At 39.9% G+C, this 27,957-nt stretch overlaps 1 protein-coding gene across 3 annotated transcripts in view; it reads right to left on the bottom strand.

The window, feature by feature from the left end:
- LOC124797803 (angiogenic factor with G patch and FHA domains 1) overlaps positions 1-16,367 on the bottom strand; it is a 270,523-nt gene extending 254,156 nt beyond the window's left edge. The window contains exons 1-2 of one of the 3 annotated variants that reach the window (XM_047260816.1): positions 15,991-16,367; positions 10,088-10,315 (exon numbers count right to left, since the gene is read on the bottom strand). In XM_047260816.1, the coding sequence (XP_047116772.1) occupies positions 10,088-10,315; positions 15,991-16,317 (555 nt within the window). In that variant the 5' untranslated portion in view covers positions 16,318-16,367. Of the gene's footprint in view, positions 1-10,087; positions 10,316-11,644; positions 12,457-15,990 lie in introns of those variants that run through there. The other 2 variants (XM_047260815.1, XM_047260817.1) reach the window with 2 other exon arrangements.
- Between the last annotated feature and the right edge of the window lie 11,590 nt (positions 16,368-27,957).

Raw genomic sequence — 27,957 nt, forward strand, 5'->3', positions numbered from 1 at the left:
AGAATCACAAGAGGAGGAGGTATACTTGGAAAAGGCCGGGAGGTACGGAAAGATTTCAATTAGATTACATCATAGTCAGACAGAGATTCCGAAATCAGATACTGAATTGTAAGGCGTACCCAGGAGCAGATATAGACTCAGATCACAATATAGTAGTGATGAAGAGTAGGCTGAAGTTCAAGACATTAGTCAGGAAGAATCAATACGCAAAGAAGTGGGATACGGAAGTATTAAGGAATGACGAGATACGTTTGAAGTTCTCTAACACTATAGATACAGCAATAAGGAATAACACAGTAGGCAGTACAGTTGAAGAGGAATGGACATCTCTAAAAAGGGCCATCACAGAAGTTGGGAAGGAAACCATGGGTAACAGAAGAAACCATGGGTAACAGAAGAAATACTTCAGTTGATTGATGAAAGGACGAAGTACAAACATGTTCCGGGAAAATCAGGAATACAGAAATACAAGTCGCTGAGGAATGAAATAAATAGGAAATGCAGGGAAGCTAAGACGAAATGGCTGCAGGAAAAATGTGAAGACATCGAAAAAGATATGACTGTCGGAAGGACAGACTCGGCATACAGGAAAGTCAAAACAACCTTTGGTGACATTAAAAGCAACGGTGGTGACATTAAGAGTGCAACGGGAATTCCACTGTTAAATGCAGAGGAGAGAGCAGATAGGTGGAAAGAATACATTGAAAGCCTCTATGAGGGTGAAGATTTGTCTGATGTGATACAAGAAGAAACAGGAGTCGATTTAGAAGAGATAGGGGATCCAGTATTAGAATCGGAATTTAAAAGAGCTTTGGAGGACTTACGGTCAAATGAGGCAGAAGGGACAGATAACATTCCATCAGAATTTCTAAAATCATTGGGGGAAGTGGCAACAAAACGACTATTCACGTTGATGTGTAGAATATATGAGTCTGGCAATATACCATCTGACTTTCGGAAAAGCATCATCCACACAATTCCGAAGACGGAAAGAGCTGACAAGTGCGAGAATTATCGCACAATCAGCTTAACAGCTCATGCATCGAAGCTGCTTACAAGAATAATATACAGAAGAATAGAAAAGAAAATTGAGAATGCGCTAGGTGACGATCAGTTTGGCTTTAGGAAAAGTAAAGGGACGAGAGAGGCAATTCTGACGTTACGGCTAATAATGGAAGCAAGGCTAAAGAAAAATCAAGACACTTTCATAGGATTTGTTGACCTGGAAAAAGCATTCGACAATATAAAATGGTGCAAGCTGTTCGAGATTCTGAAAAAAGTAGGGGTAAGCTATAGGGGGAGACGGGTCATATACAATATGTACAACAACCAAGAGGGAATAATAAGAGTGGATGATCAAGAACGAAGTGCTCATATTAAGAAGGGTGTAGGACAAGGCTGTAGCCTTTCGCCCCTACTCTTCAATCTGTACATCGAGGAAGCAATGATGGAAATAAAAGAAAGGTTCAGGAGTGGAATTAAAATACAAGGTGAAAGGATATCAATGATACGATTCGCTGATGACATTGCTATCCTGAGTGAAAGTGAAGAAGAATTAAATGATCTGCTGAACGGAATGAACAGTCTAATGAGTACACAGTATGGTTTGAGAGTAAATCGGGGAAAGACGAAGGTAATGAGAAGTAGTAGAAATGAGAACAGCGAGAAACTTAACATCAGGATTGATGGTCACGAAGTCAATGAAGTTAAGGAATTCTGCTACCTAGGCAGTAAAATAACCAATGACGGACGGAGCAAGGAGGACATCAAAAGCAGACTCACTACGGCAAAAAAGGCATTTCTGGCCAAGAGAAGTCTACTAATATCAAATACCGGCCTTAATTTGAGGAAGAAATTGCTGAGGATGTACGTCTGGAGTACAGCATTGTATGGTAGTGAAACATGGACTGTGGGAAAACCGGAACAGAAGAGAATCGAAGCATTTGAGATGTGGTGCTATAGACGAATGTTGAAAATTAGGTGGACTGATAAGGTAAGGAATGAGGAGGTTCTACACAGAATCGGAGAGGAAAGGAATATGTGGAAAACACTGATAAGGAGTAGGGACAGGATGATAGGACATCTGCTAAGACATGAGGGAATGACTACCATGGTACTAGAGGGAGCTGTAGACGGCAAAAACTGTAGAAGAAGACAGAGATTGGAATACGTCAAGCAAATAATTGAGGACCTAGGTTGCAAGTGCTACTCTGAGATGAAGAGGTTAGCACAGGAAAGGAATTCGTGGCGGGCCGCATCAAACCAGTCAGTAGACTTATGACAAAAAACAAAAAAATCTATCAGTTGAAATGTTTATATTTTAGTTCCAAAATCAACCACTCCTGTAAGAAAGTCAAACCAATATGGGACATAATAAGGAGTGAGACAGGTACCAACTGTATCAGTAAACCTAGAGGCATTGTTTTAAACACTGATGATAACATATAAGCACGAAGGGCAAAAGTGCACTTATGGTGTCAGCAGCTTTTGCATTAACTGCTGTAATTGGTAATTGTTTGCAAGGCAGATGATTAGAAGTGAACATGATGAATGATTATTTGGATGATTAGCCAAGATGGCAGAATCAGCAAGAAAACTGTGCTCGACAAATGTCATCATGATGATGTGTGTACGAAATTATGTGGTAATGTAATGGAATATATTATGCACAATATTGTCATGTACGAAAACATTCCATAAAATGCAGTAAGTGAAACAGGCAAAAAGGAATACAAACGTCTCAAAAATGAGATCGACAGGAAGTGCAAAATGGCTAAGCAGGGATGGCTAGAGGACAAATGTAAGGATGTAGAGGCCTATCTCACTAGGGGTAAGATAGATACCGCCTACAGGAAAATTAAAGAGATCTTTGGAGATAAGAGAACGACTTGTATAAATATCAAGAGCTCAGATGGAAACCCAGTTCTAAGCAAAGAAGGGAAAGCAGAAAGGTGGAAGGAGTATATAGAGGGTCTATACAAGGGCGATGTACTTGAGGACAATATTATGGAAATGGAAGAGGATGTAGATGAAGATGAAATGGGAGATATGATACTGCGTGAAGAGTTTGACAGAGCAATGAAAGACCTGAGTCGAAACAAGGCCCCCGGAGTAGACAATATTCCATTGGAACTACTGACGGCCGTGGGAGAGCCAGTCCTGACAAAACTCTACCATCTGGTGAGCAAGATGTATGAAACAGGCGAAATACCCTCAGACTTCAAGAAGAATATAATAATTCCAATCCCAAAGAAAGCAGGTGTTGACAGATGTGAAAATTACCGAACTATCAGCTTAATAAGTCACAGCTGCAAAATACTAACACGAATTCTTTACAGACGAATGGAAAAACTAGTAGAAGCCAACCTCGGGGAAGATCAGTTTGGATTCCGTAGAAACACTGGAACACGTGAGGCAATACTGACCTTACGACTTATCTTAGAAGAAAGATTAAGGAAAGGCAAACCTACGTTTCTAGCATTTGTAGACTTAGAGAAAGCTTTTGACAATGTTGACTGGAATACTCTCTTTCAAATTCTAAAGGTGGCAGGGGTAAAATACGGGGAGCGAAAAGCTATTTACAATTTGTACAGAAACCAGATGGCAGTTATAAGAGTCGAGGGACATGAAAGGGAAGCAGTGGTTGGGAAGGGAGTAAGACAGGGTTGTAGCCTCTCCCCGATGTTGTTCAATCTGTATATTGAGCAAGCAGTAAAGGAAACAAAAGAAATATTCGGAGTAGGTATTAAAATTCAGGGAGAAGAAATAAAAACTTTGAGGTTCGCCGATGACATTGTAATTCTGTCAGAGACAGCAAAGGACTTGGAAGAGCAGTTGAATGGAATGGACAGTGTCTTGAAAGGAGGATATAAGATGAACATCAACAAAAGCAAAACAAGGATAATGGAATGTAGTCTAATTAAGTCGGGTGATGCTGAGGGAATTAGATTAGGAAATGAGGCACTTAAAGTAGTAAAGGAGTTTTGCTATTTGGGGAGCAAAATAACTGATGATGGTCGAAGTAGAGAGGATATAAAATGTAGGCTGGCAATGGCAAGGAAAGCGTTTCTGAAGAAGAGAAATTTGTTAACATCCAGTATTGATTTAAGTGTCAGGAAGTCATTTCTGAAAGTATTCGTATGGAGTGTAGCCATGTATGGAAGTGAAACATGGACGATAAATAGTTTGGACAAGAAGAGAATAGAAGCTTTTGAAATGTGGTGCTACAGAAGAATGCTGAAGATTAGATGGGTAGATCACATAACTAATGAGGAAGCATTGAATAGGATTGGGGAGAAGAGAAGTTTGTGGCACAACTTGACCAGAAGAAGGGATCGGTTGGTAGGACATGTTCTGAGGCATCAAGGGATCACCAATTTAGTATTGGAGGGCAGCGTGGAGGGTAAAAATCGTAGAGGGAGACCAAGAGATAAATACACTAAGCAGATTCAGAAGGATGTAGGTTGCAGTAGGTACTGGGAGATGAAAAAGCTTGCACAGGATAGAGTAGCATGGAGAGCTGCATCAAACCAGTCTCATGACTGAAGACCACAACAACAAACAACAAAATCTAAATTCCATTCTTAGGTTTCTGCATAGCCACAAACTCGGAAATTGGGATATTTCTAAAATACCATACAAAGTTTTCGAAATGTAACTGGGCTACACTACAAATCAGCCAGTTTTCCTCCAACCCCATTTGTTGGCTTCACCAACTCAGAGCCAAACTATAGCATTTCAATCTAACCTATACCATGAACTAAACAACAGAAACTGTAACATTTAAACCTAACCTAGATCTCAGGCTTCACTAAGATCTGTCTGTTACCACAACCAGTTGTCATCCAGTTGGATTTGTTGACCTTGCCAGCTCATAAACAAACTAAAACAAAACAATATCCCAAGGAATCCTGCCATATTTTAGTAAAAATATAGTACAAGAAATAGATAAAAGACAGTATCCAATTTTATAATCCATAATAGCAGACTAATAATTGTCAATCTCACACTATCCATGTCGACGACAAAAGTAATCAGTTCGTATCTACCACTGAATCAAGTCATTACATTCACCGAGTCTCATTGGTACTGCATACTATCATCCGATTGGCTACAATCAACAGAAACAAATTGCCAATAGCAGTATAATGCAGTAGAGCCACTGACACAGTAAGTGCACTTAAGCCACAAAGAAGAGAATTGCAAAACATCTAATGACAGTTTTTTAAGTGCTGCTACGGCACCTTAGAAAGCACCAAGGAAATACTGAAACGTCATTTTCCCAATCTCATAAGTGAAATAAATTTGTTTCTCATAATTAGAAATGAAATAAAAACAATCACGGCCTCTTTAAAAGGTAGAGGATCATCAGGTGTAGAGAATACTTTTAGTACACTTCACAAGTATGCTCAAAGCAATTATGCAAAGTTTTGGCCAACATATTTAATGTTTCTAACAAGGGAACCTCCCCATCGCACCCCCCTCAGATTCACACTGTTTGTCCTTAAGACAGAAAGACTTGCAGAGGATCAACACCTGGCGCAAGGAGCGGCAACCGAACCTCAACATAAACAGAGAAACCATTTATTGTATGATTACACAACTGCAGATCACTGGAAGCAGTTATTTCCATGAAATATCAAGGAGTGCTTGTACAGAATGATTTGAAATGGAACAGCCACATAAAATAAATCACAGGTAAGGCAATTGCCAGACAGATTCATTGGAAGAATTCTCTGGAAATGTAGTCCATCAACAGAGGAAGTAGCTCACAAAACATTCATTTGAACAATACTTGAACATTGCTCGTCATTCTGGGCTCGGTACAAGATAGTATTGATACAGGAAACAGAGAAGTTCCAAAGAAGAATAGCATGTTTTGTTACAGCTTCATTCAGCATGCATGAAAGCATCACAGAATCCTTGGCCAACTTCAGTGGCAGATGCAGCAGGAGAGGTGTTCTGCATTATGATTTGGTCTACTGTTAAAGTTCCGAGAGCATATGTTCCTAGAAGAGTCAGCCAATATATTGCTTCCTCTTATGTACATCTAGCATAAAAACAATGAAGATAAAATTAGAGAGATTGAAACCCACAAGGAGGCTACCAGCAATCATTCTCTCTGAAAACCATTCACAAAGGGGAAGTAACACTGGTACTCAAAATATCCTCCAAGACACCATAAGGTGGCTTGTGGAGTGTAGATATAGATGAAGAAGGTGTGTCCTCAACTGAAGCTAATATATTCCTTCATGAACAATGTACTGTGTCCGCTAGATAAAAAAAAATGAAGTCAGTTGGGATAATTTGTGATCTTTTCAAGCATTTTGACAGTGTAAATCACAAAATACCTTTCAACACAGCATGCCACTATAGTATCAGATGGGCAGTGGGAGACTGGTTAAAATACCGCCTCTAAGACAGGAAGCAGAAAGTAGTTTTGGATGAGAGCATCAAAACAGATGAGAAGGTAGAGTCCAACTGGGGTACTGTACTCCATGGAGTCCCCAAGAAACCTGTCCTTGTCCCACTGCTGTTTCTCACATGTATGAATTACCTGCCTTCTCACATGTATGAATTACCTGCCTTTATCATGCAAATCTTGCATGTTCACTATGTTTGTTGATGATACTAGCATTGTGATAAACATCAGGAAATCCATCAATCTAAGGGCTGGTGCCAACAAATTACTTTCAGAACACTTGACATGTTTCAAAGTAAACTCACTGTCAGTAAGCCTGAGCAAAACTAATTATATCCAATACAGCTCTGATTATAAAGTCTCACAGGAGATATCTATTACACATGACAGTCAGCAAATACATAGGATACATTGCACCCTTTCTTAGATATCCACATAGACAGCAGTATTAGCTAGGTACATCATGTCCTCCAGACCACAAAAAGTTTGTACTCAATACTTTTGGAGACACCAGTGTCACAAAATCCTCTTAGTTTGCACACTTATGTTCTACAGAATTATTTTCTGGGGCAATTCACCCACATCAAAGAAAATTTTCTTTTCTGCAGGAAAAGGTTGTCCAAATTATGTGCAGAGTTCCACCCACCCCCAAGAACTTACTAAAACTTCCTAATATATTTACTCAATTATGAGCTTCCTGGTAGACAATCCTGTACACTATGAAGCCAATGAAATGTTTCAAAATCACAATACAAGAAGGCAGGCTGACCTTCATTCTGGCCTCAAAAATTATCTAACTTGGGTTTACAAGACTTCAGTATTAAAATATTTAATTCACTGATAAGCAACTTCATCAAAGGCCTACATACTAACAGTATACTATTTAAAAATAAATTGAAGGGGTATTTACATGATAAAACTTTTTATTCCCTACATGAGTTTTTCAACAGAGAAGTGTAGACTAACTATGCACATATTTTTACTGTTGGTTTAACAATGACTGAAATTCATGGATGAAACATCATATAAAACATGGGAAAGGCAACCATTCATGTATAGCGGACAAATGTATGGAGCATAGAAACATGTAACAGAAAACAGTATTCATCTTAGCTTTTGAGCTCTTGGTCTTCTTCTAGTAGAAGTACACACATTCACAACACAGCCATACATTCCCGTGGCTACAGCGAGACTGTTTCTTTGTCAGGAATTGTCCATGTGCTAATCCTTGTATTATATCTTTTTTCACTTTGCTTATGTTTTGTTCTAGTTTTATGTTTTTATTTTCTGACCATTTGTTTTTGTAAATTAACTGAATTATGTTCTACGTAACCTGCATTTATAGTTCTATATAACCTACATTTATATATCAACTTTGAAAGGCAAAGATAGATTGCTATTTACTGTGAAGACGACATGTTAAGTTGCAGACAGGCACAATTAAAAGACACTTACACATTATCTTCCTGTCACAGCCCTCACCAGAAAAAGAAAAACAGCAATCTGGAGGGGGCGGTGAAGGAGAAGGGAGAGCAGTGTTCAGGTGATGGGAGTGACGAGTGCTGTCTGGCAGAATGTGCAAGGACTAGACTGCTAACAGGCACAATGTCAGGAGGCTGGGGAGAATGGAGATTGGGGAGGGGGGGGGGGGGGGCGAGAGACAGGGAGGATGGAGTAAAAAAGGAGAGGAGTGGGGAAAAATGGCTGGATGTGCTGGCAAAGGGCAGCACACAAAAAGATTGGGAGAAAAGAATAGGGACGAGGAGATAGGACAGAGTGGGTGGAACCTGTTGGGTGAAAGGCGTGGGGACACTATGTTACTATAGGTTGAGCTTGGGATAATTTCAGGAGCAGAGAATGTGTTATAAGGCTAACTACCATCTGCACAGTTCAGAAAAGCTGGTGATGGAGGGGAGAATCCATTTGGCTCAGGTTGTGAAGCAGCCATCGAAATCAAGCATGTTATGTTCAGCTGCATGTTGTGCCACAGTGTGGTATACTTCGCTCTAGGCCTGAGACTGGCAGTGGCCATTAATCCTAATGGACAGGTGGCCAACAGTCACATCAATATAAAAAGTTCTGTAATGACTGCAGCAGAGCTGGTATATGACATGGCTGTTTTCACAGGTGGCCCAGCCTCTGACGGGGTAGGATAAGCCTGTGACAGGGTTGGAGTAGAAAGTGCTGGGTGGGTGGTTTCGGCATGTCTTGCACCTGGGTCTTCCACAGGGATAAGATCCTTGTAGTATGGCACTGGGGTAGGGAGTGGCACAGGGATGGACTAGGATGTTGTGGAGGTTGGGTGGACAGTGTAATATCAGTTTAGGAGGGGTGGGAAGGATATTGGGTAGGATGTTCATTTCAGGGCATGATGACAGGTAATTAACGCCCTAGTGAAGGATGTGGTTCAGTTGTTCCAGTCAGGAATGGTATGGGTGACAGAGGGGGCGCTCCTTCCTGGCTGTGTCTTGGAAGTGGTGGGAGGATTGGGGGTGTGAAAGGAAAAGGCACAGGAGATTTGTTTGCAGACTAGGACTGTCTGTGAAGGTTTTGGTGAGACACGCAGCATACTGGGAAAGAGAGTTCTTTTCACCGCAGGTACATTGACCTCAGGTGGCCAGGCTGTATGGGAGGGACATTTTAATGTGGAAGAGATGACAGCTGTTGAAATGTGGATACTGTTAGAGGATGGTGGGCTTAATGTGGACGGAGCCACCAGAGAAGAGGAGGTAAACATCCAGGGAGGTGGTACACTGGATTCAGGAGGACCAGGTAAAGCAGATGGATGAGAACGTGTTGTGGTCGTGATGGAATAAGGACAGTGTGCCTTGGCCTTGAGTCCAGATCATGCAGATATTATCTATGAAACTGAACGAGACTAGAGCTTTGGCATTTTGGAAGGCTAGGAAGGTCTACTTTAGATGGCCCATTAACAAGTTGGTATAGAAGGGTGCCATGCAGGAGTCCGTGGGTGTGCTGTGGATTTGTTTGTATATCTTCCCTTTGAAGGAGAAGTAGTTGTGAGTTAGAATAAAGTTAATAATGTGTATGAGGAATGAGGAAGTGGGTTTGGAGTCTGAAGGATGTTGGGAAAAGTAGTGTACAAGTTCACGGGCATGAGGTATGTCGGTATATAGGAATATAGTGTCAACAGTGACGAGTAGAGATCCAGGAGGTAAAGAAGTGTGGATGGTGGAGAGTTGGTGAAAGATGTGGTTGGTACCTTTGATGTGGGACACTACATTATGGGCAATTTGTTGGAGGTGCTGATCAGTAAGGGCCAAAATTCCTTCAGTGGGGGCCCAAAATCTAGCATTTAATGCATTCCATTTCCTAGTGTCTCACATGCATAGATGGACCTATGGAAAATGTATAAAATTAAAAAAGAATCCATAATAATTGCCCGAAGTACACCTCCACAAACAGCTGGAAGAACACTGGATGCTTTACAAGTAAAAAGAAATGCCATAGCTGTCATGTTCAATTTACTTCTGAATTAAAGAAATGGTGGAGACCTGGATTTATGTTTACATTCATTTGCAGGGAGCAGCTCAGTTTTTTAGAAATTTTGGCATTTCATGTTTGGCCAAGATGTTTTATAAAATAAGGAAATACTCCCTACATACAGAATAAGTTCTTTGCACTATGAAGCCTAAGACTACTTACAGCATCATAATAATATCCAGTAGTGTAGTCATAATACATTCCTGATGTCTCTTCATATACAAAGTTTGTACTCTGTAGAGCACTTTCAGCAGCTTCTTTGACTTGTTCTGCTAAAGACAGAGTCTCATTCTGTGAGCTTCCTGTTATCCAAGGAGTGTCCACAACTTCATCAGTCTCAGTCTGCGTAGCTTTTTCAAGAGTTTCACATCTTTTTGTCAGCTGTGATTCCTATAATAAATAAGTATTTGTTTAGAAATTAGTCATTAATCTCAAACTTTGCATGCAATTATATTATTGTGTGGCTACAAATTCTCTGATTTGCTTAAATTGAATCTGAAAAGGGTTGTGCACTGGTTACAACAACAAAATCACATTCAGAAGGAGCAGGGTACAAAGACCGGGCCTAAATATCTAGATTTAGGTTTTCCATGCTTACCCCAAATCATTTAAGGTGAAACCCAGGATAGTTCATTTGAAAACATCACACCACAACTCTTTACCATCCTTTATTATCAGTTCTTTCCTATAATGACAGTGTTTGGGACACAACATAAAATACTTGTCTTTCTTAGTTCCACTAAACTTGTTAGATTTATAAACCTTCCTTTATAGGTATCACTGATGGCTATATCAATCAAGCATTCACAAAAATGTAGATAGAGAAGTCATGTGCTCTCATAACAGTGCCACAAAACTTTTCATCCTTTTGACCACATCACAAGGAAAGAGGAAACACACAGGATGGAAATGAAGTTTGTTATGTTTTGCAGATTATCATATTCATTTTTAGAAAATGATAGTACCAAATGGATATAAACAAGAACCACAATGTGGCCAAGAGTGTAAAAAGTCACAGCAAAGGAAAACAGGACTATAAGGCCCGGAGACTAACGAACTTTTAACTGTACTGTAGCACTCTGAAATTAATAAAGGCAGCTAGAGAAATGAAATTCTATTATTTCAAAGAGGAATTAAATGAAGTAACTCTCTTTAATGTTTTTACTTTATTGTTGTTGGAAATATCATTACATAATAGTAGTGAACTTCAAGTCAGGATGTGAGTGATATAGTTACATTACGCTACTTCTCTCCCCCTTCCTTGGTCAGTATTCACATAACTGACATTTCCTATATGAACACAATAATACCAAATGTTTCATAGAAATGTACATTAAATATGGACCAAATGTTTACATAAATGAGCTTCATCTAAAACTATAAATGACCAACACATCAACAATCAGGATTAGATTAACTGAAGCCTGCGATTCCATTTCACCAAATCAAAAGTAAACTATCGTCCCTGAACCTAATCTAGATCTCGGTTCCTCCAACAGAATAGTATGACAGCACACCTAAGATTCTGTATTCCCTTCTGTTGGCCCAGCCAGTCCACAACCAAGGTCTCACCTTTCAACATAACCTGGACTTTGGGCTACACTACAGATCAGTCTGTCCTCACAGCCTAGATTCTAAAAACTAAAATAGACAGAAAAGAAATATTGACAGTATTCTGTTCTCTTTCTGTTTATGCACATATGAAATGACGCAACATACCATTATTATGTTACAGGATGAAGCAGACATCTGGTATCAGTAGGTTCAGTTGATCCGTAGGTTTCATATTTAATCATACAGATATTTGGTCCCTAAATATTTGCCTTCAGTGATTCATTATCCTTAATGTTTTGTCAAGTGACACAGTCCCTTGTTCTAACTGGATAGCAGTCAGAAGATTTGACCAGCTAGTGTTTCCTTCTCGTCCCAGGGTTCTGGGTGACTTTTCTGAACTCTACCCCTTTACCTAAACTCCACTAGTCCTTTACCTTCACTCCTCTTCCTTCCGCTTTAACTCTTCCGCCTGAAGAAGGAGCCACTGACTCTGGGAGCTTGGAACTTTAATACCTCTTATCTGTGTGTTCTCCAGCTGCCTACTGATGAGTAGATTTCTGATCTATCCCATTACATTATATTTTCCAAAATTGATTGTTTTGATTGATATAACTTATTAGCCACCAAACAATAATTTATACAGAAATAATGTAGCATCTCTTAATGAAAGCCATATTTTTGAAATTGATGAATAATTTGTTGCAATAAGTACCATTACTGTACGCAATATGATACCAAAAGACAAAATACCATATGCTCCTGTCAGGGACCTAACAACACTCAACATCGACTGATGGGCAACATGTTTATTTCCACCTTGACTACGTTTATTTATTAACATGCATTCATTTAACTACAAATGTCCGATTATGGCCACAAAGTCGTTTTCAGGTGGACAGAAAAATATATGTCAGGCACCACAGTGATAGAATACTTTCATAGTGTCAACACAGTGCTTGACACACACTTTTCTGTTCACTTTGAAATGGCTTATTGCCACAATCCATTGATCCTTCATCAACAAATACGGCCAAGGAGTAAAATGAATTTGTCCTTTTAAAAAGATTTTGTCTGTGAAACCCAAAACGCAGAACTCACTTGATACTTATAAAAACAGGGAATCCTAATATGGAAGAGGATCTAACAACAGCAAATGACACGGTGTTATGCTGCCAATTACTGTTGCAGGATTGCAAGGCAGGAATGAAGGAATACTGGGTTTTCATATAGCTTGACAACAAGGTTATTAGGGACAGGATGGATAAGGAAAAAAATAAATAGTAGCTGTGTTCCATAAGATAGGTGGAGCTAGTAAGACTGCTACTATTCGTGCAGTAGTTTATTTGTTGGGTGGAGCTACATATATCTGCACCCAACATCTAAAAGTGCTCCCAAAAAAATATATTGTACACAAATGTTCAACAGGAAACCACATCATGTGGCTTATTATGATAGTGAGAGTGAGCACTCCCGTCTCTAAGCCTCTCCACATACAAAAAATTAATATTTAATTTGTACAATTCAGCATCATTCAGTTATGTTCAACCTATTTTACCACATTTCATCCAAAGAAAGCATTTCATGTGAACAATGTAGGCAATAAGAGCAGTGTCAATGAAAATCATTTCACACACATCCATCAACAGAAATACAGTGCAAAATTAATCATCAATCCACTATCAGAACTGTACGATTGCATGTAACACGTTGACTATCATGAAGCCAGTGGCAGACAGCAGATGTTCAGGCTCCACACGGTGTGGCTGGGGGTGGCCACACTATGTTTAGAAGAGAATGAAGTGCAGTGCTGTGTATTAATTTGTGTTTCTTGACTGAGTTGACACTGGTGTACACCAAATTGGGTTCACTATCTTGCTCAAAGTTTGAACTTCGCTTTTTGCAGTTTTACGCACCATTGAAATATATATTGTCCTACACAGAATGGAGTGTGGCCACTGGCAGGCACAAAGCATCAGGCATGAACCTCTGCTTTGTCTGCTGGTAGCCTTGAGGCAGTCAACATGTTAAAACATTAATAGACTGGTTAAGGTAGGTTGAAGCTCTAAGACACAATTAACCTTTATGACACTTGAATGTAATCACATTTTTTATGGAATTTAGGAAGTTGAGATCCAGGACTTACGAGATTTTGAAATTCTTTCCTCAGGCAGAGCCAAAGAAACTAAAACGAAAGAGCAAGAGTAATCAAAAGAAGGGGAGTGCCATGGTGTGAACGGCATGGGGAGGGAGGGGGGGGGGGGGGGGGCAGATCTGTCTGTATATGTTCTGGGATTAAAGCCAAGTGTAGAAGCTAAGCTACACTATTTAACACATTGGTTACACAGATCTCTGCTCCTCAATCCTTTCTATATATAGTGAGTGACTGTATTTTCAAGCTGCACTCTTTGTATTCCACTGACATATACCATGCGCAACGTATTTCATAAACGTTACAAATTGGGAATGAGAAAAATTCCATAAATTTATTAGTGTTATGGTAAACTAATCATGTGTGGTTATCCAATTAAGACTAACACTCATAATTTAAAAACAAGTACAAAAGCCAGATAAAAAACCCCTAATAAACACTGCTCTGTAGAGGGACTTGTGTGAAAGAGTGGTTTAGTCAAAGTGTACAAATTCATTACATGATGACGTAACTGAAGTGTCTTGTAGAATGTCGTCAATAGTTCACAGAAAAGTATGCAGCTGACTAAGAATTATATGGACACTGATTTTCTGGTGAACAATTAGAAATATGTGCATAACTGCTTATCTTGTAGCTGCCCCCTCCCCCTTTTCCCCATCAGGCTATTTTTTGTGAGAAACTTGCACAACAAAGTGCGTAATGGTTGAAATTAAACAACCCAGATAGGAAAAAATTGCATCTCCTCATTGAGAGATCGATGGCAAATTGAAGAAATATTAGAGGTTACATACTGTCGCCAAGGAAGTCATCAGAGATGGAGCATAAGCTTGAATCATACAAATATGGGGCAAGAGAATGACTGTATACTTTTAAAGGAAGCAACCCAGCAGTTTCTTTAAGCAACTTATGGATATTACGGAAAACTTACTGCTGGATGACCAGACCACAAATATGAATTCTCTTCCTCTCAAATACAAGTTCAATACCTTACCCATGTGCCTACTCTCTTGATACTGATGACACAGCAACAGACAACTCCAGGAAAGAGGTGTCGTGGTGACAAAATTGTTAGTGAGAAAAGACAATAAACACATGTATAGCAAATGAGATGCCCAAATTGGTTTTGATCTGTACAATATGTGGCAAGAGAAGTAAAGCAATACTACTTGTTAGCTATTTGGGAAACAAAAAACTTAAATAGTTTTCTTCACTGTAAAGAAAAAACTGATACCTACGCGCAACACTGATTGTAGTGAAAGAAATCTGACACATATTTACTGAATGGCAATTAACATAGTGAGTCAAAAATGGTGTTCATGATCTGTTATGTCTACTCAGAGAGAGTAAAACTGCTTGTTAGTCACATTTTCCGCAGATCATTTGAATGATTCTGTATAAAGAATATAACTCCACACATCATTGCACTAAAAGAGCATAGGCCTACATTTATTTTGGCAGATCACAAGGAAAGAAAAAGAAAGATATCTATGAGATGTGGTCTATAGTGACAGTGTAATGTGTTTTTTTATTGTCAAAACATGTGAGAAACATTCATAAGCTCCTAACTGCCAGTTTGACAGAAAGAGAATGTTAAACTGGATCACTCAAATAGGTTTTGAGGCCACAGACCTACAGGCCAACTAACAGACACAAAATGTTGACATTGCAAAAGTATCTGAAGCCATCTCACAATATATGGTGTTCTACCAAAAAATAACAGCTTGATATATGGTAACAAATTGAATGGATGCATCACAGTTCTATAAAAAGTTATTGCAGAGAATACTCTAAGGACCTAAATTGAAACTGAAAGGGAAATTTATACACCACTAGATTAAATTCTATAAGTACTTAAATTATCATGAAAATTTTAGTTTCCATCCCAGTCTCCTCTCACAAGCCATTCGTTCCTTAGATAGCCCCAGAACGCAGTTACTTGCTCCTAAAGCAGTATATCCCTCCAAGTGTGTATAGCTGTTTTAGTAACATTCGTCTTGTATACTCCATGTGTCATTTATTCTGTAACTGAATCTTCGACAACAGACGAAGCAAATACATAAGGTAACTAACATAAGCTCCTTATAGTTCTTTACAAATATTTATCTATAAAGTTATCAAAGGGAGCGGGTAGATATAATCAATGAATGGAACGTGTGCGAAGGGGGACGCAAATTTTATCGAATACTCTGCAACAACGTCCTAACATTATATAGACCCCAACGAAATAAGTGAAATTAGTCTGCACTACGTTAAATTTCACACAATCTCATATCAAACCGAATGGGTGAAATAAATTTCATGGTGGTCAAAGGGCGCATATTCTGCTACAACTAAGTTTAATTTCGCTTCTTATAACACTTACATATTCTTTAATTCTATGGGTCAAAATATGTAGCTGCAAATTCTGCTTCTGAACACACATCTGCAAGTAATTTATATAAGACAACACTTCAGGCAGAGTTTGCAGCTCCTCCTGGAATTGATCTATTACGTTCTCATTAAGTGGGAAAACTTCCAATAATGTATCATTATAATCAGGAGCTTTGTTGGACTCTGAAAAAGTGTTGTTAGCTGGCTCTACTTCATCAGTCGTACAAGCTAACTTCCCTTCTGTCATCTTCCAAACATTCTCTCTTGTACTACGTACTTCACTACTTGTAAACAACCAACAAATTGCAAAGAGTATCATTATCAACGATAACAAAATTCCAAACGGCACCACAAAAGTGACATGACGGCTGATACGGCTGTGGCGCCATATGCTACTGTTTCCACACGTTCCTGTCAAAATCGTCGTGACACAGTTTTCAATACTGTGTCAGATGCGTTAACTCTTAAGGACGTTGGTATTGTCACTCAGGTTATGGTGTTAGAACTGACGTAAGAATCCAATAAAAGGAAGAGAAAGTACAAACGTTGGATTTATTTTTCCCACCAGAGGGAGGCGACTGGCAGCAGTACAATACGCCGCTCTGCACCCTACAGAAAAGGTAAAAAACAAAAGTAGGAAATGTAACAATAAAACCAGGCGACAAAACGGTGACTGTTAAAAACTGAAACAAGGCGAAAAAGTTGTGAAGAAAATATAAAAGCAAAAGGTCGGTGATGCTGACTAAAACACATAATAATTAGACAGGCACAATTAAAAAACACGGCGACAGTCTAGTTTCTGTTCACAACAGTTGCTGGTCGCAACACTGACAGGGGACGCACGACACTGAACGTTCATTTAAAACAGCACTATAGAGCAGACACGGTGGCAGATGGTGGCGGGTGGAGGACCTGAACCGATGAAGGGGGAAAAGGGAGGAGGACAGGAAAAGAAAAAAGGGGGAGCCGATGGAGGGAGAGGACATAAAAAAAGGGGGGAGGTCAGACGCGAGAAGGAGTGGAGAAGGCAGTGGAGGGGAAAGTAAAAGGACTTGAGGGAGAGAAGGGAGTCAGAGAGAGGGTAAGTGGGAAAAAAAATAAGATGGAAGGGGGAGAAGAGGGAGCCTGTGAAAAGGACAGAGGGAAGGAGGGGGAGGTGAGGATCAGAGTTGAGAGGAGGGATAAATGGAGGGAGAGAGGGCATCATCCGGGAGGGGGAGTCGATGGAAGCCACCTTGGGAAAGGAGATGAAGGGTGTAGAGGTGGAGGGAAGGGGGCACGCAATGGTGAAGGCGCAGCAGAGAACGGGGGTTGGATAGGAGAGGAGCAACCAGGAGATGAGGGGGATCAAGTCAGTGGGAGGTGTAGAGGACACGGATATGTTCTAGGAAAAGGAGATGATGGGTGAAAAGTCATAGAGGATCCACATAGGGGACAGGAGGCGTATACAGAAAACAAGGCTGAGCGCATGGCACTCGAGGATCTGGAGGGACTTATTGATTTTTTTTTTGGGGGGGGGGGGGGGAGGTGGGCCGATATCCAGGGGGAACTGGCATAACAGAGTATGTGACAGATTAAGGATTTGTAAGTGTGGAGGATGGTAGCAAATGTTTGTTTTAGAAGTGGAATTTATGCACAAATAACACAGTGGCGTCAAAGAAAGTAATGGATGTAGCAATCGTAAATGAAGACCCACGCCTGAAACAATTTTGGATAATGAAAGCTAATTTGGAGTAGTTGTAGATCTTGGAAATGCCATTATTAGTTTTTTGTTTATTTATTTGCAACAAGCTCCATTACAGTACTTGTAATACTACATGTGTGTGTGTGTGTGTGTGTGTGTGTGTGTGTGTGTGTGTGTGTGTGTGTGTGTGTGTGTGTGTGTGTTTAAGGTCTGAAGGTCTGTGTTGACTGGTGTTAATGAGAGAAGGGAGAGAGTGAAGCACTGTCAGCCACACACCAAGGGCGCCGACAAGAGTATAGCCATGTCTCCAAATGCATGAATCTCTTACACCATTCGCGTAAATCTGCTTCCATGTGGAAACACCCAACATGCACACTGTCATGCCAACTTACGCTTAAGTTACAAAATTTGAAAGTCTACTCGCATTCCACTCTGGTTCATCAGACAGCACAGATTTAGAATCACGTGTTTATTTACATAAAAAGTCAGTGTCATGCCAGAATAAGAGACTTAGTGCTCAACTAAGTAAATAAATACTTTCTAAAGTGGCAAATTGTTCTTAAACAATGCGACAGGAACAACCTTTTCGCATTCAGCAAAACTTTATAATCACTTGTTTGTAATAGAGTAACAACATTGTTTGAAGTGACGAAATGGACTAAAAATTATTGCAGCTGAGGTTGTGACCTTGCTGAAGTTCATATCAACTGCAGAACAGTCAATACTGTGAAGATATTTTTTATTTCAGTATAATGATGATAATTCTTTGCTCTAGTCACTGAGTGTAAATATCATAGTTAAATAGAGATTTAAAACTACTCTTGACCGCCATTAAAATCCTATGCACATATAACAGTGTTTGTATTGGCGCAATCATTGAATAATGACTGTTCTGCACAGTAGTACAAAGTTTGGTTACAAAATTAAGTACTGCAGTGGTGAAATTGTGGCAGCTGTACCACAGAATCGCGCGGAGAGGGAGTATTCGCCCTGAGTGCAAATTTTACCGTTAGGCCTACTTTTTGCAACAGTGCAGCACTCACAGGCGTGGAAGAGACAAAACGAAAGCAAGTGCGCAGTAGACTTCTTTGTCAAGTAGACGTTTACACCAATCGCAGATTTTGTCGATCTGTCTGCGAATTTTGACAGGCACAGGTTGTTCTTTCCATCCCACTGTGTCTGCTAATTAAATAGCGCCCCATGAGACAGGAGGTAATTTGCATGTTCAGCTGGACACCTGTTCTCTCTCTCTCTGTCTGTGGCCGCGAGATCATACAACGCACTCGATCACTGAGGAATGTGCACCTTCTGAGATGAGTGGTTGAGATATTTACTGCATCACGCTATCACGACGTGTGAACGTTCCAGATGGTAATTCCACAAGTTTTTAGTGTACCAACCGATGCCAATAAATGTATTATTAAGTAATTAAGTGTTCGATTAATCACATTCACCTGAGCCTACACCCTGAACTTAACACGTTGGCGCTGCAGTACAAGTGGGCTCACTGCATGTCAGGCTTGAAAGAGATGAAAAAAAACCCTTTCTCACTTCACTGTGATCTGTAGTCAAATACATGGTGACGAACGTGATTATCAGAAGTGATGTGGAACCACAAGCGGACTCCCAGACAAATGTTTCTGTGTTGGTCCGTAGTTGGGCCCACATGTGGTTTGAATGTTGAAGTTTTATTCTTTGGTAGGCGTTATTTCTTCGTGTGTGTCGCGTTAGTCTTAGCACGTATTTTCCCCTGTGCATGAGAATTTATTTATTGCATTCTGAAGACTATGGGGAACTCCAAAAGGCAAAAGAGCTGTCAGCACGCAATCGGCTCATGGAGAGAGAGCTACAGACACCCATGAGAACTTCTATGTGCAAAACAGGGCCATACTGATGCCACCCACCGCCAATGGTAGGTTTCCTGCTTTTGGCATCATGACCCGTTTATGTGGTTTGGCTAGAGCCGGTTTTTCTAAGTAACAACATCACTTGCAAGCTTGGCAAATTTGGACATATACTGAGCCAGCTTAATCAAACCTACGAGACTGTTGTGTGGGACATAAACACCACTCCACTGACACAGTCCTCAAATAAAAGGCTGAAGGAGCACTCACCACACAGGTCGATCGGCTGGTGCGCTCACAGCCAGAGGACAGCAGGCATTGTAGCAACAGCAGATCTGGCTATAAGTGACCTGGCTTGAACAATTGTGAATGCAGCAACACCCTTCTAATGGAAGCACCTCCGAGTGGTTACTGTTAGTACCACACCGTTTTAGGCAATGAAGTGACCAAGTGTCATTGACCATGCTCACACCCAAACTCAGCTGCCACTCGGCTTAGACACACCTGGCTGCAGCGTATTATCAAAGTGTCTGTTCATAGCAGAATGGGGTGGGGGCATGAGATACCTGGTCGACACTGGTTTGGATTTGTCCATTTTCCCTTGAATGATGTTAAGAGACTATAGGAAGACCTAAACTCGGTGTTTCACTGCAGCAACCACTACACCATAAAACATACAGTACTCGTCACCAGAATGTGGCCCTCAGACTGTGCTGCATATTCCTGTGCAGGCTCACTGTGGTTGACGTCAACGAGCCAATCCTGGATGCGGATTTCCTTGGTTACTATAAGCTGCTTGCTGACATCGCAATTGCACAACTGACCGATTCCACAACGAGTTGGAAGATAGCAGGACAGTGATACAGACAATGTTCTGCAGCATAAAACCTTTGGCGTGCTCCAGACCATACTCAAATATCCTGGAGAAATTCCCAGTGCTCACTCGCCTATCTGGGGCACCAAGAGAAGTCAAACATATAATGCTCCACCACACTTTTCCTGCATCCAGCCCTTCCCCTTTGTGTCACCCATGTCGCCTTGCACTCTATAGACTCGCAGTAGCAAAGCCTAATTTTGAGACCATGCTGCGACAAGGCATCATCCTACCACTGAGTAGTCCAAGGACTTCCGCCTTACATTTAGTACCAAAATAGGAGAATTAGTGGCGTCCAAATGGGGAGAGCTGTGCACTGAACTCAAGGACAGTGCCAGACAGGTACACAGTGCTGCGCCTGCTGGATTTTAGTTATGCCTTGGTGGGCTCTGCTATATTCAGCAAGATCAGTTGTGCAAAGGCACACTGTAGCACAGGAAGACATACAAAAAACGATGATTGTCACCCACTTTGGGCTCTTTGAGAGCATGTACTTCATGTTCGGCCTTGAGAATACTGCCCAGACTTGGCAGCATTTTATGAGGCTTGCCAGACTGTTCTGCATACCTCAGCAACATCCTCATGTTCTCAAAGTTTCCCAAGCTCCACCTCAGCCCTCTAACGACCGCTTTTTGGGGCCTCAGAGAAGTTGGCATCGTTATAAAACCATTGAAATGTGTATTCAGGTTAACAGAGATCGATTTTCTGGGGCATCTATTCGTACCTACCGGATCTAAGCCTCTACTGGACAAGGTTCAGGCGATCTCGAATATGCCATGCCCACAGACTGACATTGGCCTTCACTGATACCTTAATATGATCAGTTTTTACCAGCACCATCTGCATAATACTGCCATGGTGCTGGAACCATTGACTACAGCGCTACATGGCCCCACTATCAGAGGGAGTGCCCTCATTACAGATGCAATGAAACAAAGTTTTGCCGAGTCCAAACAGAGTCTCACCAAAGTGACACTGCTCGCTCACCCGGTACAGCAGCATCGACGCTGCATCGACTCCCACGCCACTCTCCGCATAGCATTCCCATCGGCCTCTGGACACTGCCCTTGACATTGCCGGGCTTTCGCGTTGAATTTCCTGGACTCCCATTCGAGTCCCAACGACACCATATTTGAACAAGCCTAGACTGTTCATAGTCTCCCTGTTCACACTGACATGCATGTCGAGGCCGTATTGACTTAAGCGCCATGTTTCTGTGTCGGGTGTGTCTAGCTTCCAGCGCTTTATGAACAGCGCATCCACTTGAACAGTTTATTTTGTCTCTCATTCGCATTTAACCAAACTTCGTTTATGTGCTAGAACCTTACAAGGTGACATTCTGCACTGAAAACTTTATTTGTTAACTTTCAATAAGATGAAATAATCATCCTTTTCTGATCGAGCTGCATACGAAAGTTTTACCTTTTCGCTAGTGATTGTTCCAGGTAGCTGTTAAAAACACACACGTTCCTAATACGGTCCATCATAGTTTAGAATGCAGTTAATGGAAATAACAAATCCCGACATGATAATTCTTCGTTGCTGTAATAATCATGATATGTGTTCGAACTTCATCACTAAAGATGAAGATTCAGCAGTACAATGAAAATAGAATTCTAAACAAGTTAACAAATCTCACAAATGGCGGCTCGGAAACCACATCAGTTCTTTGCAAATTCTCCACAACTGACATGAAAAATATTCTGAAACTGACAACATAATACATCAAAATTTACGAGAAAATGACTGGATCGGTAATGTAATAAGTGCAGTAAAAACTGTCTTCAAATATCATTATCTATCACAAAGTCGCAGTAGTAAAAGAAAGAGATACTTACATATTCCTTGAAGAGGTTCCACGACCCAGCGAACATAATAAATTGAAATACATTAAGTTATAAACATACATACGGGAAAATTACTAAAAGTTTTCTTTGCAGTTACTATAACAACAAATTTAAAATTGATTATGTTATTTACAGTAAAAATTGTTCTTTTATCCTACGCCATTAATTTTCGAAACTTGGACCTAGCCCATTATACAAATATAACTCGATTTTGGTGGAATTTAAGGGTCTCACTAGTGCGACATGATAATTTTTTATCTGTCAAGAATAATTAAAGCTCAGTAAACCATATAACTGACTCTGAATCACAACTTATCTTCCAAAATCGCAAGTTAGCGTAGTCATTTAAATATACAGTAATGTCTGTCGCTTCACTAGCGATCGACAGTGCTTAGTTTGTTCTTGCCGCACCGGCAACTTGGGTGGTGTGTGATGGTTTGAAACGAAGAAAATCGTTCACATGAAGTTTCTTTTTGAGATAGCTTGTGTTGGTGTCTTCTTCGAAATATTCGTGCATGCAGATCCATCGATTCCTTCAGTGTCATGCTGTACTGATTCGAAAAGTTTTCAGATTCTTGAGGACAGTAAACATCCATTATACTCAGTGAAAATGTCGTTTGTTTTCAGGAAGTCTTTATAATATTTCGCCAGGAACCGTGATTACAATCCTGCACTTGCTTCCTGCTAACATAGTAAGCAGGTCACTGTTTCTTTTCACTGAATTCATTTATTCACTGTACATTTACTTACTGCCCTGTATCGGGTATGGGCTTTCAACTCCATAATTTTCTGGTCCAAATCATTTTACCATATTGTTAAGTAATTTTTCCAGTCATCTGCTTTACATTGACAAATTTTAGGTCAGTTTCTTACACACTGAATTACCTGGAAATAGTATTCAGATACTTGAAAATGAGATTTCCTATCATGTGCTCAATATTTTACATATAGGTCGGAGAAAATCACTGAGACACAGATCTACTTAAGGTCCATGAGTGCTTGAACATACATCGTCCTATGCCAAAGCGACAAAGAACAGAATACTAAGGTAGTTCAAGTAAAAGAGTAGAAGAAAATCATCGTATGTTAGCTGTACACTTCTGTTTATTGATTAATATTATCTTAGTGTGAGTGTACTCCTGGTACTGCTAGTGTAAGCTGAATCATGCACAGTGTGCACACATATTTTTATTTTCATACTAGTGCGATGTAATTTCACAGGGTAACATGTCGGTGTGGTACCTCCACTCATGAAACAGTAATGTGTTGCACTAAAAAGTTTCGTAATTTTCTTTGCTTCTCCAAAGTGACAGATTATTTTCTCAGTTTGTTATCCGTGTTCATTGATAAAATATGTGTTACATACACCATAAGCTGAACCCTTGCTTCACTGTGAAATGCACCTCTTCATTCAGGAAGATAAACATTGAACCATTACAGTTAAAAAAAATCAAGCAATCGAACAGACATAAAAGAAGAAAAACATAAATAAATTGCGATTGTACCAAGTCCATATTTCTTAAGTGAAAATACATATTATAGCTAGAAGAATAAATAAAATTTACTGTGGATAAGCTTCAGTATTGCGTATACATGTCCAAGCTGTAAAAGAATTGCTTGTCTGTGATGACATGAGCATGCAGAGCATTTATTGTGTTTGTTTCATTTGGAGACTGCTAAGAAGCATGTCTCTAAAGCTGTGTTTGCCTTTGGATATTGCTGTTCACTTATTCTGCATATGGCGAAATTTCTTGAGGTTCTTATGTGTATACCAGCCTTGAATTTCCTTGTTTTTAGGATTTAATAATAAGTGGCAACCTGGATGAGGTATAAGGAACAATAACATATGGTCCTTCGCATAGTAATGCCAATTTGCTGTTTTTTCGCTTAAGCTGTGATGATTTTTGGTTAGTTTTAAGCAGCACATAACGTCTTATTTCATACTTTTGCACATTTTTCAATTTTTTTATATTGTAGCTTTTGGAGCAGTACCTCCAGTGTGAGTGTAGTTAAAACACATCTAATTCTTTCTTCATATTTTTCATATTTCCAATGGAACTTTAGAATAGAATTCACCCACTCATTGTACTCTTTAGTATTTAAAATTAAGTCCGCTGGAGTTACTGTGTGCTATATATTGGAAGATCATTTACTACTTGTTCAAATAGTACTATATATTGTACCTAACGAGTGTGTTTTGTGTGCGTAAGATTGCATGAAGCAGTTAAGTTTGTGAAATACTCATTTGCAAGGGTTGGCTTGCGGGTTGAACAGTGATATCAACATTATTTTAATGTCAATCTGTAGTAGAAATTCTCTCTATTTACACCCTGTAAAATAACATGTATTGTCTGATGGTAAGGCTTTAGGGTTCTTTATTACAGGTATGTAATGAACTGAGACTTCCTTGATGGTTTTTGTACAAGAGGTCGCTTGCTTTATCATAAATATATGTCGAAGTGATGCTAAATGTTATTATCTTTATGTATAGAAAAGCATTATCTTCTCACCAATCTTAAATCGTGAGCTACACTCTTAATTTTCATTTATGAAATTAGTGACTTTGCCCATATCACTTTTGTTGCCTTTGTTTGCAATGTCTTTCAGAACTCAAATTAATTATCAAATTAACTAAGGTAGCATGCACTTTGAATTGCTGGTTTCCCCATGCATCCACCACAATAACACAAAACCAGTGAATGGCTGGGGGAAGTATGAATGATAACAGTGGCATATTTAAATCTACAAAAATAATGACAAGTTTTTATATATCCTTTCGTAACTAAAATCGAGCAGATAAATCCTAACAAAAGAATGACAAACATAAATCAGGAAAGGAATGCTGCTTGACTGGCAAAGCATTCATTGGGATGGAAACTATACATGTTATCCCCTGAATTAATCCCTTTTACAACGTAATCAGACTTCATTTACATGCATCTACTCTGAGCCCAACTCTATTCAAATGGAATCAACTATGACCAGATACATCACAAACTATGGTTCACAGAGAATAGGGAGCTGTAAATATCATTTAACAACCTTTCGCTGGTGCAGCAATACTTTACCCTTTCACCTTGATCCAGGCAGCAGCAGAAAACGGCGCGCTGTGGGCGAGAGTGGAAGGCGGCAGCAGCTATAATGTTGTGATGCATCCACGAAAATTCGCAAACTATGCGGACTGACGTTCTGATTATTAGAACACAGGAAATTTCCCTATGAGAGCCCCAAAATCCCAGCAGATTTCAGTGTAAGGTGCACCCATTCACTGGTTTGGACAGCCAATTTGACTCACAGGCATGATGGCACATGCTGGAATTGTCAGACGTCAGATGGCCTAAAATTGAAAACGAATTTACAAAAAAAATAGACGAGAAAGTGCACGCCGCGATTGAGGCCAAGGACTTGGGCTTGAGTGCGGAAGTGCAGGACCTAAAAATGGCGGTGCACACTGACATTCCACTGTGGCAGCGGAATGTCAACCGTCGTCTTGCGAAGCTGGAAAACCTCATGACACACGATATGTCCGAGATGATACGCAGGTCCACTGTCAGTATAGTTGGAAACTGCAATTTGCTCTTAGTCCACCATTAATTGCATACTACAAGTCTCACCCACTGGGGAAAGATCTGAAGTTCTCCACCAGAGTAGGACCAGAAGATGAAGTAGGCAAAGAATCACAATCACTTTCCACCAAACATCGTACAGGAGCTAAATTAGCAGAAAAAACACACATCCACATTGTACAAATCAATCGAACTATCCTCCATTCATTGAATCTCCCCACTTGACTGTTCTGCTAGCCTGGTATTGACATGTAGACATGGCCTGCAACCTCAATAGGTATGGGAAGGGGAGGCTGGCAAATCTTACAGGTGACAGTGTAATGGGTGGTGGTCGGATCTCATGGAAAAATTCCTGTACTATTTGGTGTAAGAGCTGCACCTTTTTTAGATTGAAGTCAGCCGATAGGTATACCTGCTTAAAGGAAGTCCCTCTAACTAAGGGCTCATCTTCAGAGAATGTCAAGTTTCCGAGTAGAGAAGGAATTAGCATATTTCATCAAAATATAAGGGGTATTAGAGATGAAGTTAGTGAACTGCTTATAGATGTTGACTCTGACATTATTGGTATATTGGAGCACCACTTTAATAATTTGACAATTCGGGGGCTTCCTTTACTAGGATACAGATTAATTGGCTGTTTTTCAAGGAGTTCCATGTGGGGTAGGGGAGTGGTCATGTATGTAAAAAACAGTATTCCATTTGGGTCCATAGACGTACCATGGCACTGCACTGAAATAATTGAATGTTGTGTGAGGTCAGTCTAATTTAGTGAAACTAAACTTCTAATTGTTGTTGTTTGTAGGTCCCCTAACTGACTTCAGACTATTTCTGCTCAATCTAGAGAGGGTTCTTGATTTACTTTATAGGAAGTACCAGAAATTAGTTATATATGGTGACTTCAATATCAATCTTGCAATTTTTGTAATTTTTCCTTTAGGAATGGTCAGATTCCTGAACAGGTAAAGTAGTCAATAGTAAAGCCACTTTATAAAAAGGGGGAAAGGGGTAATATAGACAATTTTAGCCCTATTTCTATGCTACCAGTGTTTGATTAAGTTATTGAAAAGGCTGTGTATGTAAGGATAATTGATCATTTTATATCACAAGATTTGCTCAAATGTACACTTCGGCTTTAGAAGTCGTTCTCTTTTCTCTGTGAGATACTGGATGAGTTAAACAAAAGGTGTCGAACGCTAGGCATATTTTTCTGATTTAACTAAGATGTTTGATTTTGTTGACCACAAAATGTTGCTCCAGAAGTTGGACCGTTACAGAATATGGGAATTAGCTCACAATTGGTTCACCTCTTACTTTAGCAACAGACAGCAAAAGGTCATTATACACAGTGTTGAGGATGGCTGTGATGTGGGATCTGAGTGGGGTGCTGTCAAATGGGTGGTAGCCCAGATATCAGTGTTTGGGACATTCCTGTTCCTTATTTTTATAAATGATATGCCCTCTAGTATTACGGGTAGCCCCAAAATATTTTTGTTTGTTGGTGACACTAGCTTGGTAGTAATGGATTTTGTGTGCAACATTGGCTCGGTTTCAAATAATGCAGTTCACAGCATAAGCTCATGGCTTGTAGAAAATAAACTAACGGTAATTCACAGAAAGACCCAGTTTTTATAGTTTCTAACACAACAAAACCTGCCGTTTTAATTTCATAGAACGGGCATATGATTAGTGAAACTGAACATTTCAAGTTTCTAGGTGTTCAGATAGATAGTAAACTGTTGTGGAAACCCATGTTCAGGATCTTGTTCAAAGACTTAATGCTGCCATTTTTACCATTTAAACAGTATCTGAAGTGAGTGATCATTCGACACGAAAATTAGTCTACTTTGCTTATTTTCATTTGGTTATGTCATGTGGTATAATATTTTGTGTTATCTCTTCCCATCCTAAAAAGATATTTTTGGCTCAGAAACAGGCGGTTTGGGCAATAAGTGGTGTAAGTTGGTGAACCTCTTGTCGACCCCTGTTTATGAGTCTGTATATTTTGACATTGGCCTCTCAATATATATACTCCTTATTGACATTTCTTGCTAACAAATCAGTTTATTCCCAAGAATAAGCAGCTTTCACTCAGTTAATACTCGGCAGAAATCAAACCTGCATTTGGATCCGACTTCCTTGACTCT

This window comes from Schistocerca piceifrons, chromosome 5 (assembly GCF_021461385.2).
Source record: "Schistocerca piceifrons isolate TAMUIC-IGC-003096 chromosome 5, iqSchPice1.1, whole genome shotgun sequence".
NCBI lineage: Eukaryota > Metazoa > Arthropoda > Insecta > Orthoptera > Acrididae > Schistocerca > Schistocerca piceifrons.